At 29.9% G+C, this 16,417-nt stretch overlaps 1 protein-coding gene across 1 annotated transcript in view; it reads left to right on the top strand.

Annotated features, from left to right (window-relative positions):
* The first annotated feature begins 356 nt into the window (after positions 1–356).
* Positions 357–16,417, top strand: part of LOC108565180 (tumor necrosis factor receptor superfamily member wengen) — a 37,316-nt gene continuing 21,255 nt past the window's right edge. The window contains exon 1 of the mRNA XM_017924494.1: positions 357–706. Coding sequence (XP_017779983.1) covers positions 683–706 — 24 coding nt within the window. The 5' untranslated portion in view covers positions 357–682. The remainder of the gene's footprint in view (positions 707–16,417) is intronic.

Here is a 16,417-nt window from a genome sequence, read left to right as displayed (position 1 = left end):
TTCAAACCGGACTATAGTAAATTCGGACTAATCGAAGCCGCACTATGCGAGGTATTTCGATTATTATGTTTGATTGAAATGATAGGAAAGTTTATTGTTTATTTACTCTACTGAAGGACTGAGTTTTTATTTGTTTTGTAAGTGATTGTAAGTTATGGTTATTGCAAAACGTTCTGTATTTGGATAGGTATCTTGGATTGGAGTAGATGTTGAGGTCGAAGGAGCAATACGAGATAGGGAATGGATATCCTTTAATGGTTTTACAGCCATCCGAGCATCGGAACAATGTATACAAATTAGCAAATTACTTTGGCTGCGTAACGTTCCGTCGCTCCGCTCGTTATATAAGAGCGTATGTACAAGAAGCGAGCAAGTCAAGTTCGCGCGTTGTAAGCTCAGTCCGATCCGAGCGTAGACCGAGTGCGGGTGGTGTGCTTCGAAAATGTTGCGTACGCTTACGAGTTACGAACGAAACTTCCAAACATCGCTTTGAACCGAGAACATCTTTACGGACGTTTCTTTTTACAACATTGTTGTTCTAACATCGACCAAGGACCATATAATATATACAAATTCAATTTGGCACATCGAAAATACGAGGAGGACACCTCCGGAAGGAAAAGTTTTGCGAAAAATTTATGACTTCAAATTTGGATTACTTACGCTAAGTTATACGATCTGCATGGGGATTTTTACGTCTTGTAAGGTAAGCAAAATCGGTTGTGATTGATGAAGAAAAAAAGAGCGGAATACTTACGGTATTCCTCAAAATTGTTTTTCGGTTTTCTAGTGGCGCAATTTGAATATAAACGCAATCGGAACGCATGTAAATGCTTATTATTAGGCGCCGTTGCTACTATTAATTGTTTAATTAATATTTAAACGATCGTTTAAATTGTCCAAACAGTTTCTGTTGGCACCGTTCGAAAATTTAAATGAGCTTTGGACATTACATTCACCGACTGCCGAAAACGTACGTACGTACATAAATAATATAATACAAGTACATAAAGGAAAAAATTATATATTTATGTGTGTGTGAGTGTGTGTTTATATATATACACTCTGATCGAATCCTGTTTGCAAAACTAATTTCAATGCCTTTCCGTTGTCGTCAATATTAATGGCAAATTCTATCAGCGAGCAAAATTCATAAGTAGCAAATATGCTAAATAGCTTACATACACATCTCCATTTTTTGTAACAAATCCTTATGTATTTTGTAGTTTGCATAAAAGCTTTACAATTATTAAAAATAATCACCGAAAACTAGAAGATTCTATTCATTGCTTAAGTCTACAACAAAATATGAAATATCACTTAATACATAAAAAGAACTTACTTTTTATGAATGGAACAAAATAAGTAAAAACTAAAATCATAATTAATTCACATATTTTTATTTATTTTGCGAAGAAAAGCTTCATTAAAAATATAGACTCAATCAAAATAACAATTATTAAAAACATTTGTAATCTTCACAATTGTTTTTATGTAGGTAGTAATTAAATATAATTATTTAAGCAAGTTACGTTGTAATAATTGAAAAATGAAAACTTGTTAAAAGTGTGTATATTTATCTGCAATTATACAATTATATTTAATTACAGAATTAAGTCTATTATACTAATCAGTTTCTAGTTTAAAATTCAGTTTTTATTGAAATCGTAAATTGTTATGTACAATAAATACAAATATTGTAATAAATTTAATAAACTGAATCAAAACTAATGTATTAGCGCTCTTGGAACCATTTTTAAATGTTTTATGATCAATTGAAAAAAATATGCACATGTTAAAACTATCTATATTTAACTGCAATTATTCTATTATATTTAATTGCAGCATTAACTGGTCGTGTGTAATTTGATTAATATTTAGTTATCTAAATGTATTTCTCTCTGTTTTTAATTGAATTAATTTAATGCATAAAAATGTTGATTATAATATATAGAATAAATACTGAAATTGTAATAACTACAATTCTTTTTCAGGCGGAAATCTGATGTGGTTGGCATTGATTGAGTTTCATTAGTCTAAATTGAATGTGAAGAGCTTTAGCCGAAGCCAGGATATAAGATACTGATAGCGGAAAGAAAGTAATAATAGCAGTCAGTATGTGGTGCGGTGTAGGGTGAAAGAGGATGAAAAGCTGAACATAAAATATAATGCCACTTTATGAAAATATCGAAGAAAAAGTTAAACCAATTGATAAATGTTGAAAAGAAAATGTACTGAAATTAAAATAATGATAATCTTATTAATGTTTTTTATTTAATGATAGTTATTATTAGATTATAATTTGATGAAAATTGCAGTATATAAAATATTTATGAAATAAATTAAGATGAAAAATATGTTTTTAGCAATTATCTCATGGTTGTAATGAGATTCCAAAAGTGCGTTAAACAGAAATATTTTAATGAATTTTTAGATTTTTGTTGATAAATATTTTTATTTATCTTTATAATAAGTATAGTAAATCAAGTTTGTAAGTTATTAAGTTACTTTGTATAGTGCCGTTTCGATCAGTCCGGATTTCAAATTAAAGTAAATTGAGCAAAATAAAAATAAATTCTGAAAAATTAGTACACAAAATTATTGTTGTGTTATTAAGAAATGGTCAGTTTTTCACCTGAATTAGTCCGGATTCAATTCAGATTAGTTGGAAAAGCAATATTGTTGGTATAATTTAATATATTGCTTTAAAAAAAAAATCGGTTTTCAACAATAACAAGGTATTGTTTATCTGAAAAGTTTTGGAAATACTGTTGGATATAAAAATGTGTAGGAATCGAAAAACATATTTAGTATTTTTAGATTTGGAAACCCGAAATGCGTGTATTAATCAAAAGCGAACTCCAAAACGCAATATGCAAACTCGCAATATATTGATTTTACCTGCACTACATTCGGTTATTATTATTATCCAGTGTTAATCGGAAAACGGAGCGCATTTCCATTGATTATGATAATATGCAAAGCTTTTAAAATCGAATAAAATATTTATAGTGTATTTTATAATTTATTACTTATAAGATTGTGCTTTAATGATGGAAGGGATGAAACAACAAAAAAAAGAAAATGCAGCTGTTAATTTTCATCATCGTCGTCTTCTGTTTTGCTGCCTCTCCGGTGCATTATGCGCACTATGCCATATGGCATCGCATCCATTAATTACACAATCTAGCGTAGGAGAGCCCGAGGCATGATATTAGTTTCCGAAGTTACGTAATGAACAGTTCTGATACGCGGAAGTTGCATCCAGTCAACGGACTAACTGTTATTGCAACGTACTTTATACACTCGCAATTGCAATTTAAGAAAACCTCTTACACATTATATACCTTGGAACTGTGTTTATTTCTAATTATAAGAAGAAATAACATAAACGTTAATTTATATTGAATGATTAATTGTATCGTAAACTTTACATCGACTTCAACATCATTAGAAATAAGTATTTATAATTGATTTATTAACTTGTATTCTTTACTATTTAAGGCCACAATCTTGTAGTTTGTCCTCATTCGAGAAGGTACAAGAAACATCAAAGTGAAACTCAAGCTTGTTGAGACCGTATCCAGTTACAAAGTTGATCCGTATTGTGTTTTGAATGGAAACACCGAAAATGTGTTACTTTTATGATGTGTGCAATTTCCAGAAGATTTTTATCCGGAATTTCCATATAGTCGCGGATGTTCCAGATTATATTTTTATGTGGAAAGATGTGAAACTCGGAAAACTCAATCCTCTGGAAGAATTCGCCCTTCGCATGAAACGCGGTTTTTGCCGAGATTAAGTAATTGGTGGAGCGAAATGGAAATGCTTTCACCGCTTATTTTATAATAACTTAAAAAAAAAACTGAATGCGCTTTCCCAAATGCACAAAGACAATGAGAGGGAATATGCAAATCGCAGTCACGTTATGGCGTTATTCTTCAAACAGACGCTTTTTTTCCACAACGAGTACCGTTCGTGCATATTGAGAAATTTTATTTATCACATCAAACGTGAATATTGAAAAGAACATGATGTTTTGCGTTGCATAATTGTCTATTGTGTTTAATAAAAAAAAATAAATAAAACTTAATAAATAAACTTGCTTGACAAGAAAGTTCATTGTATTTTCTTTATTATTGTTTTAGCTAGATCTCCTTTATGTTCCATTACACAACTTTTTATATTAAAGAGTCGAGTAAAAATCGTTCTACCTATATTCATGAAAAGAATAGTCAATATGGGAATTAAATTTTGTAATAATGAATACTTATTAATTATGAAATATACGTATAAGGGCTATAAAATCTATAATAATTGACTAAATTTGAAAAAAAAATATTAAGATTGAAAGTTTATTTTCGAAATCAATATATTTAGTTATGTCAGGAAAAGCAAACTAAAGTTAACATTTACAACTAATTTACGTAACTTAAATCCAATTCAAATGTTAAGTTTACAAATACTTTGTTTAATTATAATAAATACAGGTGTCCTGTGTTTTGTTTGGACCGGAAACGACATTGATTTATAGGCCGGAAATATAGCATAGCTTTGTATATTTTTTAATTTACTGAAGTATGTAAACAAAACAAACAAAAAAGACAACAAAAAAATGTGGATTTTTAAGTTGCACAAACCAAACAATTGTTAAAATATAAAACAATACTAAAAAAAATTTAGATTAGAATTTGTTTTTGGTAAAAATATGTAAAAAAAAGATGTCTTCATTTTTATACAACAATTTTAATAAATCTAAATAAATTATCAATTTACACTTTTTTTTTAAAGTTTAATTAAAATACAATATCTAATTTGACCATCAACACTATAATTAAATAGGTAAAATAATGATTTAGTTAATGACTTCAGTTAATAATAGACAAGTTAATTAATTACTCGATCAAATTAATTACGTGAAATCAATCGATTTACACCAAGATTAATTAATTTCCAAACACATTTTTTTTTACTTGTTTGTTGCCTCATTTTTTTTACGAGCGCGATCATTAAAAGCGTATAAATACAAACAGTTGTTTAGTCTGTGTGAATCTGTTTCCAGTATGCTTCGCTCATTCTCCATTTCTTTCCTTTTCAACGAGTCCCATTAAACAGCTTTATTTCTATGCTATTCCTTTTTTTTTTAATTACGCGTTATTTTTTTAAATTCTATATAGCGAAGCACAATTTTAATTAAATTTAGACGAGCACCGGTGGGAGATGAACGCACAAACAAAAAGAATTTATAACAATAAACAAAACGAAACAAATCCAATTAAGTATGCTTCCGTGTGTTTTCATTTAATTCCACGTGGAAATTAAAATTATGTAATCAGCAACTGCACCCATTCATACATTTAACATTTTTTTTTTATTTTTTTTTTTTGTATATTAATTATAAAGTAATTTAGGTGTGTTGAATGTAATTTGTATTAAGCTGTTTGTTTTATTTAAAAACTGAAAATTATTAATATTATAATTTATTTATGAAGGAAGTAATTATAATGTTTATAAGTAAATAGTTATTTATTTTTGGGTAAAAAATCTGATAAATATTATCAAAATTGGCGGCGCAAGTCATTATATTAGAAGTGCAAAAAATGATGATTAATATTTAAATTTTTCATTTAATGTCATTTTTAGGTTAGGGGCTTAAGTTAAACACTTGACAATAGTAATTATCAAAATAATTATTTTGTATCTTTTTATTATAAAGTTTTAAACCAAAAAATCCATTACTAAATTAATCTTGAGAATGATTATAATTATTGTATACTTGCAATGATTCATATATTTTTACACTCTTTTTTATATTTTAAGTTATTCTTGTTGTCATTTTTGTCATTATCAATATCTTTAATAATGGAATATAATTCAATTTTATATTATTTGAGTTTAATTTTCTATTCAATATAAATTCTATAATAATTAAATTAAAAAAAAAGTAATTTGTGAACTTGTTGGGACTGTATTTATTTATTTTATAATTAAGAACTTTAGATACTTAAATAACAAATAAATGCAACAACTAGGAAGAATTAAAAACAAATACATTAACAAATGTTATTATTATCTGATTCTGATCAAATTCTTGAAAAATATGTGCTTTTCTTTTTGACGAATTGGTCTAATAGATATTGAAAAATTAAAGATAATTTAATACCTCGTATAGTGCGGGTTCCGTCAATATCCCACACTGTTTGAAACCAGACTAAAAGTTCAACTAACATACAAAAAATGAACATTTATGTTAAATTGTTCACAATTTTATATAAAGTTTAGTTTGTTTTCTTTTAGTCTATAGTGAATACGTATTGATCAAAGCCGCATTATTCGAAATATTGTTGTATTTATAAAGCGGAAATGTTATAGTAATTTTCATTATGTTAAAATTTGTATAAAAAAAATAAAATCATAAACTACATTATATACGTAAACTAATATAAACTATAACTGAAATAATAATCTACTATAAAACTTTACATATATATATGTGAAGGTAGAATAATCCACAAAATATAGTGGAGGAATTAAGTCGATTAAGTTAAGAAAATAGGATTAAATCTGGATTAAATATAATAAAGTATTATTGTTTGGAACATGTGTTGCTGCGCTTGATAAATATTTTCTCTATATAATTATATACTGTATACAGACGTATATCAAAATTTCTTCCTGCTTTTTTTTTCGGTATACTTTCCATAAATATTACTTTGGATATTATTTTTAAGAGTAAATATGTTCGTCAGTTTATTTCTGGATCAGCGTGTTTACGTTGCATTGTGCAGCTCAATGTTATGTAGAAAAAGGCCGGATTTTATAATAATTACCAGTTGCTTGAAAGAACCGGCGCATCGTTTATTTTTTCTATCCGGGAAAAGAAAGAAAAAACAAAACAAAAAAAAAGTGCGCGGAGCCGATGTTTGTTTAAATTTCCGCGCGAATGCGCAAAGTCTTACAACAAGTGATCGAAAAGTGTGGAGAGGTTGAATATTTTCCGGCCGGAACTCGTGTTTCCTTATGTACACACATACTGCAGTTGCTTTTTTTTTTATTTATATATATTCTTGCACCTTTATGGGAATATGTCCCAAATGTTTAACGAAAATATTTACATCCCGCAGTGTTACTATTTTTTTTTATATTATTATTATGGGTGTTCTGGTGCGTCTTCGGTTCACTTCTTCCTTTTTTTTCTTCCCTTCCCAATGGCATCGTAATGGTGTAAAATGGTTTTATATTTAGAACCAGGCGATTTTGTAAACACGTTTGGCACGCGTTCTCCTCTCCTCTATTGCGGCCCCCAGTAGTGTGTTCTTGGTTTCGGAAAAGTCTTGTGGAAAGTTTCGCGCTCCCAATGCGCCTCCTCGGACCCATTTGTTTTCAGTTTATTTTCAATTTAGGTACGAGCAAAAATAAACTAAACCTTGAAACGGCTTCGATCTTCTTTTTTTTTCGCTCATGTTTCTCTCCCTCGCGTCTAGATACACGGCGACTTCAAAGTTACTCCACATTTTCCCAAACTTTATTTCACTCTTGATAATAACATATGTTCATGTCTTTGATCCGAACCTGAACGATATAAATGCCCGTGTTTGTTCACTTTCGTATAAAAAATATATATTTGTATTAATAATTATACTCATTTTCAAATTTTTTAAAAGATTCGATGAAATAGAAATTACAGAAACATTAAAATTAATGTAAATATAATTAAGTTTTTGTGAATGTTGAGTAATTTAACGAAGTTAGGCTACATTATTTCATTAAACATGCAAGTTACATGATTATTTAAGATTATGACAGAATGTTCAGTATGAAAAATAACAACTGGAAAATTTTAAATATTAATGCAATTCGAAATTTTCTGTTTAAGACATTTTTTCTGAGAAAATGGTTGATTCTCATTAGTCGTTTGAGAAGTTGGAAATCCCAAGAACAAATCTTAAGTTTATTGCTCATATTTCAAATAAGAAAAAAAAAATCAATCCGAATTGTTATTTTTGATTACGTTGTATTAAATAAATTACATAAAATATATTTATACATTTTATGAGTAAGATTCTGTTTGATTTAGAATAATAGTTGAATACTTGAAAAAAAATACATAAAAATACAATGAGGTATTGTGTCATTGATGTAAATATTTAATTATTAAATGAAATCATTTAATATTAATTAATTAATGAAAAGGTTTAATGTTAAAATTAATTTAATTAATATTTCAATATAAATCAGTCGTTATTCTCCAGTTGATGATGTAGTCAACATGCCGACTAAGATCGCGTAATCCAGCAGGTTTCCACTTGAAACAATTTGTAATTAAATCGTTCAGTGAGCTTAACTCAGATTTCTCAACAACAACAACAAGAACAGCCAACATCTACGGGCGTTTACGATGTAAAGTTGATGATTCCGTGTAATAATCTCGGACATTTCATTGAATTCAATTAGAAGCAATTAATCGTTGTGCGTTAATTACCTTTTTGTGCTCTTCCATTTAAAGTAGATTTGAAAAAGAATTGTAAAGCAGCAGACCGAAGGCATCCATTTCCTCTTGATCTATTTCAATTAAAATAATGCCCGGCATCTAATTAGGTGAAGCCGCCTTAATATAGTCGCTTCTCCTCCGAAGGTTATTGACTGCCTCCTAATTACCCGACAATTAAACCGTATCATTGTAGTGGTGCAGCCAACGTCTTTTCCCCGATGCTCTCTGCTTTGAACATCCATCACCCGGATTCAATTTTCCTTCCGCTTCCTTTCGCCCGATTTGTAGACGCGTTTCTCCGTCTTCCTCCTTCTTCTCAATGTACACGTCCAGAGGGCGGCTAGAGGTGGAGGAGGAGATGGCAGAAGAGGAGGAGGAGTGTTAATAAAGCCATCCAGACAGAATTTATTGAGGCAATTTGCGCCGGACGTCTCACGAACGAATTTGTTTTGTTTACTCGGAAAAATTTTAATATCAGACTGGCAAATTGTCGTGTTGGTGGATAAATTGGGCTCACTTTAGATTTATTAAGGCCCCGTAACAAATGGACATAATTAAGCCGAATCATGAGAACAGACGTATGTGGAATTCTATTGCGTTGGAGAAGAATGGAGAAAGATGGGAAAGCAATAATGCGTATTGGGAGATGCCGTCCACCATTAGTTACTATTATAAGCTTTTGCCGAATGTCGTGGATGAAAGCGATGAAAATTGAGTTCGCTCGGAATAACGAAAAAGTTTCGCAATTTAATTAGAAACCCCCCAACTAAAGCGAATTCAATGCACGTTGGAGACCAAAAAAATACTACAGGAAACATATTCGATTGGATCCGTTTCCCTCTTTTTACCTTTTATTTCCTTCATCTGCGTTCGCCCTTTTGCCATCGACGAACCGCTTTCAATTTACCGAACTTTTTTAATTTAATTTACATTTTATGTACGTACTTGTATTGTATAGAGACTATCACATATCTATCTAAATTAATAAAGTTAGAAGCATATTCATTTCAATAAAAAAATAAATTGCTTTTATTTTAAATTAATCAGTTCATTTCATTAAATGAAATAACGAACTTTCTATATTTACAATTTAGTTTTATAATTGTATTTCAAATATAAAGTAATATTACCACTGTACAGTAAATCAATTAAATATTCGCTATCACTGAAATTGGAAATTCCATTAATATTTGCAAACGTTTATATTGGTTTTTCTCTTCAAACATTTTCAGCTTCAAAACGATTTGCAAATCAGAAATTTGTATCACTTTTTTTGGTTATCCAATGTTATTTAAAAATATTATGAGTTGTTACATTTATTTTTCTATTAAATTGTTGTATTTGCAAATATTGAAAGAATATCAACAACATTTTAAAGAAAATTACAATATTCAAGTATTATATAAATACATACATTAATACTTATCAATAGCTAAACAAAAAATTGAAACATATTGGAATTATTTCAAATATTTAATGCAATTTCAAATTTTGTATGTAATTGTTATTCAAATAAATTCTTGAATGATAAATACAAAATATTCTGAATGGAATTCTATTTTACTCTCTAATCATAACATTGTGATGTTATGATATATATTTTGTATTTAAAAGGAAGTTATTATATGAGACTTGTTTTTTATAATAAAACTTTGGTTTAGGGACTGTCATAGAAGATGGAGTAATACCAAATGTTATTGGGATTAAAGGTCTGAGCCTTAGTGAAATATGAAAAAAAATGTATTCACATATGACTATGTTTTCCTTGGCATTAGTTAAGCTCGTTATCCTGGATTAAGTTTTTTTTTCAACAGAGTGAAGGGTCGTAAAAATAACGTTTAATGTATAAAAGGTAACATTAAAAGTCTATCCTACTAATATAATGATGTAGTGATTAAAGTGGTGCGGATGTACATTTATTTTATTGTATTAGTTGTTGTTATTTTAGTTTAAGGAAAAGTGTTCAAGAATTACACTGCTCATAAAGATTACTTTTAATGTACAAATGAACACGTTAAAAGTAAAGCTGACATTTTATTGATGTTCGAGGGAAAGTAATGGATACGGTGGATGGAAAAAAAAGGGATGGTAACCCAATAGGTTTGATAATTGGAGTTACGCAAGGACGACAACGTTTCTTTATTGTCTTCTTTAATAAATAGCAGTGATTAAAAGATAGTTAATTCAAGATGGGGTATTGTGTGTTGTTCGCTTCTCTTCCTGGGGTGGAGTCGGTCATGTCGGAATTCGAGTGGGAAACATGTAAGGAATGTCACACATTGTATCCAATTTCATGAGCCGTGTCCGAACGTGGACACTGTTGCTGTCCCTTTTTATCATTCCCTTCCATCTCCCGGGTGGAAAGACCATCATGTCCTGGTGGAAGTCTTAATCTCCGCGTTGACATTTATGTTCCGTCTGAAAATGTAATTCTCGTTCTTATTGTGCGACGAAGCCCCCCGATTCCGTGCGGTGTCAAAACGTCCATCTACCAAAGACGGATACAAATACAAACATCACACGGATTTCGTGGGAAGAGATGGACGGTTGGGAAGGAGAGACAGAGGAGTCATCGAGGAAAATAAATACAAGAGACACATGTACAAATACGAAATGTGGGAGTATCGGATATACAAAAACGCACGGTGATTGATTGGAAATGCGAGTTCATTGGACTCCATGAAACCAAGATGAAATTAAAACCGAAGAAGTTGTTGTTCTTTGCACTACTGTTTCTTTGCAATCATTAGTGCAAATGCATTTATTTAAAAGTAGCGAGCGAACTGAAATGCAGCGCAGCAAGACAATAATAATATGCCTTCACAATCTTGGATGTGGAGTGTAGTTAAAAGAAGGAGGCACTTGACCTCCACAGCTCCGCAGCTTTCGCATCTTCTCCCATGGACAGAGAGTCCTATTTATGCATTTACAGTTTGGCTCAATCAAATCCGAACCGCTGCTGCCTCCCCTTTCCTTCTAATAAACGGAGACCAGATAAAATACCATTAATCAAGACCGGGTGTAATTTCGGTTCCCAAACACTCGAGGCGTCCTTATCTTTTTTCTACTGCTCCTCCTCCACGTTCACAATTGATGCAACCAAGTCGAGCGGGGAAAGTTCCGAAAGCTTTGGCGATTAGGCGACTTTTCCATCGTTCATAAAGTATTCAAACGGCGTCGATTGAATTTAGAGGGAAGAAGCGGCGGCAGCACTGGCGGTGGTATAGGTGAGAGGTGGTGTGGAGAGGAATGAAGGGAGGCGCCCATTTAAATTATTCAAAATGCACGGTAAACCCTTCTTCGTGGAACGGCCTCTTGCGGGTCACTTTAAAAATGCACAATTGTTCTTTAATTTACACGTGTTCGCGTTTTAAACGTGTGTCTCCAACGCTCATTGTGACCGACTCTCAGCTTTTATTCATGTTTAATGAGATCTTTTTGTACTATTTCAATGCGCATTGTTTGATCGCGCGAATAATATAAGTTCATTACGCTAGAATCTACGAAGGAAACAATAAAAAAATCTATAATGTTACAATCTCAATTTTTTGTATTAAGTTACTTGGAAATACATTAGTTTTAAGAATATCTGTGAGAATTTAGTGTCTAGACAACACTTTTAAGTATAATTTACCAAGTTTAAGTATTCATTTTCAATTCTTATCATTCAAATTCATGCTTTCAACACATTGACTACAAAGAAACATATGACATTTACATAACATTAGTAATGTTTGTATCAGAGTTTACCAACCTTTTTGTTATCCTAATTGCGGTCCATAGGTTCAGAAAGACTGGTTCATAAGATAAAGCTTTGATGATTTATTTCCTACATAAATTACATTCTTTAGTTCTTCTTGGGAATTTACTCAACACAAATATATATTTAGAATGTATTATGTTAATTGATTATATAAAATTAGCAAATTATTTTTACGTTAATTTTATACAATGCTCGTTTTATGTCTAATATACATTTCTGTTCAGACATAATTGTATATTTGAAATAGTTTGTAAAAAAATAGAGTATTCCCAAATGGATTCGGCCGTGACTCGCCTCTATTCTCGGTCAACGTTATTATTTTTCCTAATTATGAAATACAGCTGAAATCAATTAAAATCATCTGGCCTTTTGAAACTGGCAACAACAGCGACGAGGCGGCGCTACAATTACGTAAAACAATAAATGCAATCGAGTTATTCGTAATTGAAGCTCTGCTCCAGTGCCGATGCTGATTATAATTGAAATTCGACGTAGCAATTGTCTTTCAGCGTTATTTATATCGCAAAAAAGAAACGAGAATTGCAACAGTTGCTTTTTCTAGCTTTGTGTTTTGCGCAATCTATGATACAGTGCATCCATTGAGAAAAAGGTTTCTTGGAAGCGAAGATGATGATGATGTGCGATCATTAAATTCCATCACGTTTCTGATGACAAAAATACCTAAGAGCTTTTCATACGTCAGCAGTTTTTATGGTGCAAGACGGAGAAGGAGTGCAGCTCGGTTTTGCTGGAATTCTAATAACCATATCCATGTTGGATTCTGCGGAAAATTGGTGGACTGCCAACTAATGAAATTGGTGAAATTCAATTTCGCACTTATTAAACTCTCGCTGGTTTTGTTTCATATTTATTGCTACTCCTGAGCTGTAATTGCTCAATAATTTAATAACCGAATCCAGTGGTTTTTACCTGCGTTGCCAAGAATCTTTCGACGCCAATTGAATGCTGAAATGTGTTGAGGCAAATAAATATGTGGAACCTCTACAAATTTTGATTATTTATAAAATTAAACTTATCGAATAGTTAAGCAAAGAATTTAAATGATTCTACTTGATTTTTTTATATACACTCACTCTGTGCCAACTGGGATCAATAGTAAATACAATTACATTTAACTAGAATGAAAACCTCGTGGTTTATAAACTGTAATACATTGCAGAAATTTTATTTATGCAACTATTCGATATAATTTAAATATAATTGGATATGAAAACTTCTTTATTACTAACTTATATTGTTTATTTATTAAGGAGATACAATAAAGTTTGTGGTTAATTCTATAGTAGGATATAACTGCAGTTATTTCCCATATCTGATAAGAATAAAAAATCATCTGTTGGTGGTCTTTATCATATTGATTACTTTAGCAATCTTACAAAACTGATAAATTGCTTCATTGTGACCGTTACAACTGGTAATTAAAGTTACAATTTTACTTATTTCCATAACAGTATTTATATTATTTTTACCTTTATTCTTTCTACAAAACTGTAATCTTCGTTATTAATATAAGCGCAATTAATATGTGCAAAACCAATTTTATTTAAGTATTTTTTTATTTAATAAACAAAGAACTATATTTTCCATATGCCATCACCTTTCAAGAAGGTTTTTTCATTAATTCATTTTATTTAAATATAGTTAAATTAACAAAGATGTAATTAAACATGTAATGATCAGATTCTTTTCATTTTGTATAAAGCGTTAATTTTGGATGACAACTATTTCTATCAATTTCATAATTTCACATTTTATGGACACATGATTATTGGAAACTTCATGGCTTTTAAAAATGGCAATAATATTTTATGGGTGATATTGGAAAAAAAAATCCATAACGCATGAAATAATCCGTTGAAAATGTGATGAATGAATTTTTTTCATTTCGGGCAGTTATTACAAAACGTTGCATTTAATAACATCGCGTATGGACTTTAATAAAAGCCCCTGCTGTGCGGAAATTTAACGAGCGACCTTTGATATTGCAAAATAAACAAATTTGCGTGTTATAAAATTTTAATAAAATCTTCAGGAGCAAAATTCTCTTCACGATTCAAAGCAAATGTAATCAAAATGTATGCAACGAGTCCGGATAATTTCGTTGCTCTAAAATTAAACTGCAAAATGAAGATTAATCATGTATGCATACTAGATTAAATAAATTCGTGTACCTTTTGAATATGTCATTTAAACAATTTGGCTTCAGTTCTACCAAATTTTATTTTCAATTTTTTTTAATAAACAAATTATAAAGTCAACATAAATACGTAGCTGCTGCTACTGTTGGAAGATTAGACTTAATAAAAAATATGTATTCACATGACAAAATAGACAAGAATATAATTGAAATTCTGTCGCGTTTTAGGAGCTAAATTATATGAAGAAGAAGAAAAAAGATACTGCTTCAATTTTCCAAACACGTACAGCCTTGGAAAAAAAGTGTTCTTTCTGTATCAAACGTAAATTATTTATAACGGGAAGAATACAAAAACACATAAATTGAAAAAAAAAAAAAACTATAATTTACGTTGTCGTCACACGCGCATAATGAAATCTGAAATATCAATTAACTTACATTACAACTTGTAATGGTCCTTATTTCAAGTGGTGTGAGACGAAAAGAAACGTTAAAGTCTTTCCCATGAATTTACGAGACATTGTACTCCGCTTAAATAGTTGATAAGTCTCCATTGTTCGAACTTTGTAAGTTCACAATATGCGCATTGTTTGCGAAACAAAATGATTGTTAAAATTCTTGTACTTTTACTTGCTTAGAGGCCTATAAATTAGTTATAGTTTTAATTTCATCCGCATAATTTAATTGAAATTACATTAAAATATGTAATTATATATTTTTATATAAACAACAGTTTTCACTCTGGTAATATGTTAAATATGACTTCATCAAAGTTAAGTATAAAGTATACATTTGTGTTTTTGTTGCACTGATGTCTTTCTTTATATATTGAGGTTTTGTTACAATGTTGCTGTTTTTATGATCAGCGTATTATTATGCCATTAAGCAAGAGATTAAAGGACATCCAAGGATATTAGCATCTTCTTCGAGTTTGTCGTCGGATGCAGTAAATGGTGTGGATACAATGTTCCCAGTTCATATCTCTCTATAACTTTCAAAAAGCCAAAATATCTTAACAATATTTCACGATTTATATCAAAACAATTCATATGTTTTTTTTTTAAATTTTTTTATACTGATTTTGTAAAAAAGTTACTTACGTTTTTTTTCTATTAAAATGTATATTCTATAAGCAGTGTTTCTCAAACTTGGAGTGGATTAAAGTTATAAAAATCGTAATTATAATTAAATAAATTGTCTATATATTTTTATGTAAAAGCAATTTGGAAATTTCATGATGTGAAATAACAAAATTAATTGATAAAAAAAATATAGAAAAGGTAAAAGGTAAAAAGAAAAGATTGAATTTTAGATTCGAAAAACTTTCAACAAACAAACAGAAGTAAATTCATTTGAAAGCGGAGCAAATGTTTTGTTTCCAGCTCTTTGTGTTTAGAACAGATTTTTTTTTGCGCCACTCTGCGAAGAAGATTGATGAAGCATTAAGTAATTGGAATTCGTAAATATTCGGATTCTTTCAATCTGACCCTGAAATAGTTCTAAATTTACTAAGGAATTTGTTTACATTCAGAATGGCAATTTGTTTTGGAATGTGCAATTACTTTAGTTTAAATTTAAACCGACATTTTTCAATCAATTTCTTTAATCAAAGAAACATATATTTTTATTTGTTTATATTGAAATCTTTTGAAAAGAAATCATCAGTTCTTATAAATAAGAAGAATAATTTTACAAATTGTTTCAGCTTATTGGTATTGAAAGTTATAATATAATGAAGATAACACAATATCATTTTTTGTTTACAGTTTAGTTGAAACATTAGATGTAGACTAGTGTTCAAAGGGATAACTTCTGTTGGTTAGAAGTGTTATTTATAGCATACATAAATAATATAAATATAGCATTACAAACGCATATTTATATTTTATGTGTGCACTGAAAAGCCGTTTGTTGTTGCTTCAAATAAAGTCTTCTAATTCTAAAGTCCAAATGTCTAAAGAACAAAATAATTGCTCATAACTTTCGTTCTGATAATGTTATTGTC

Source organism: Nicrophorus vespilloides, unplaced genomic scaffold, assembly GCF_001412225.1.
Source record: "Nicrophorus vespilloides isolate i.1.1-1 unplaced genomic scaffold, Nicve_v1.0, whole genome shotgun sequence".
Classification (NCBI taxonomy): Eukaryota; Metazoa; Arthropoda; class Insecta; order Coleoptera; family Silphidae; genus Nicrophorus; species Nicrophorus vespilloides.
The sequence above is the reverse complement of the archived record's forward strand: the minus strand, read 5'-3'. Positions and strand labels throughout refer to the sequence as shown.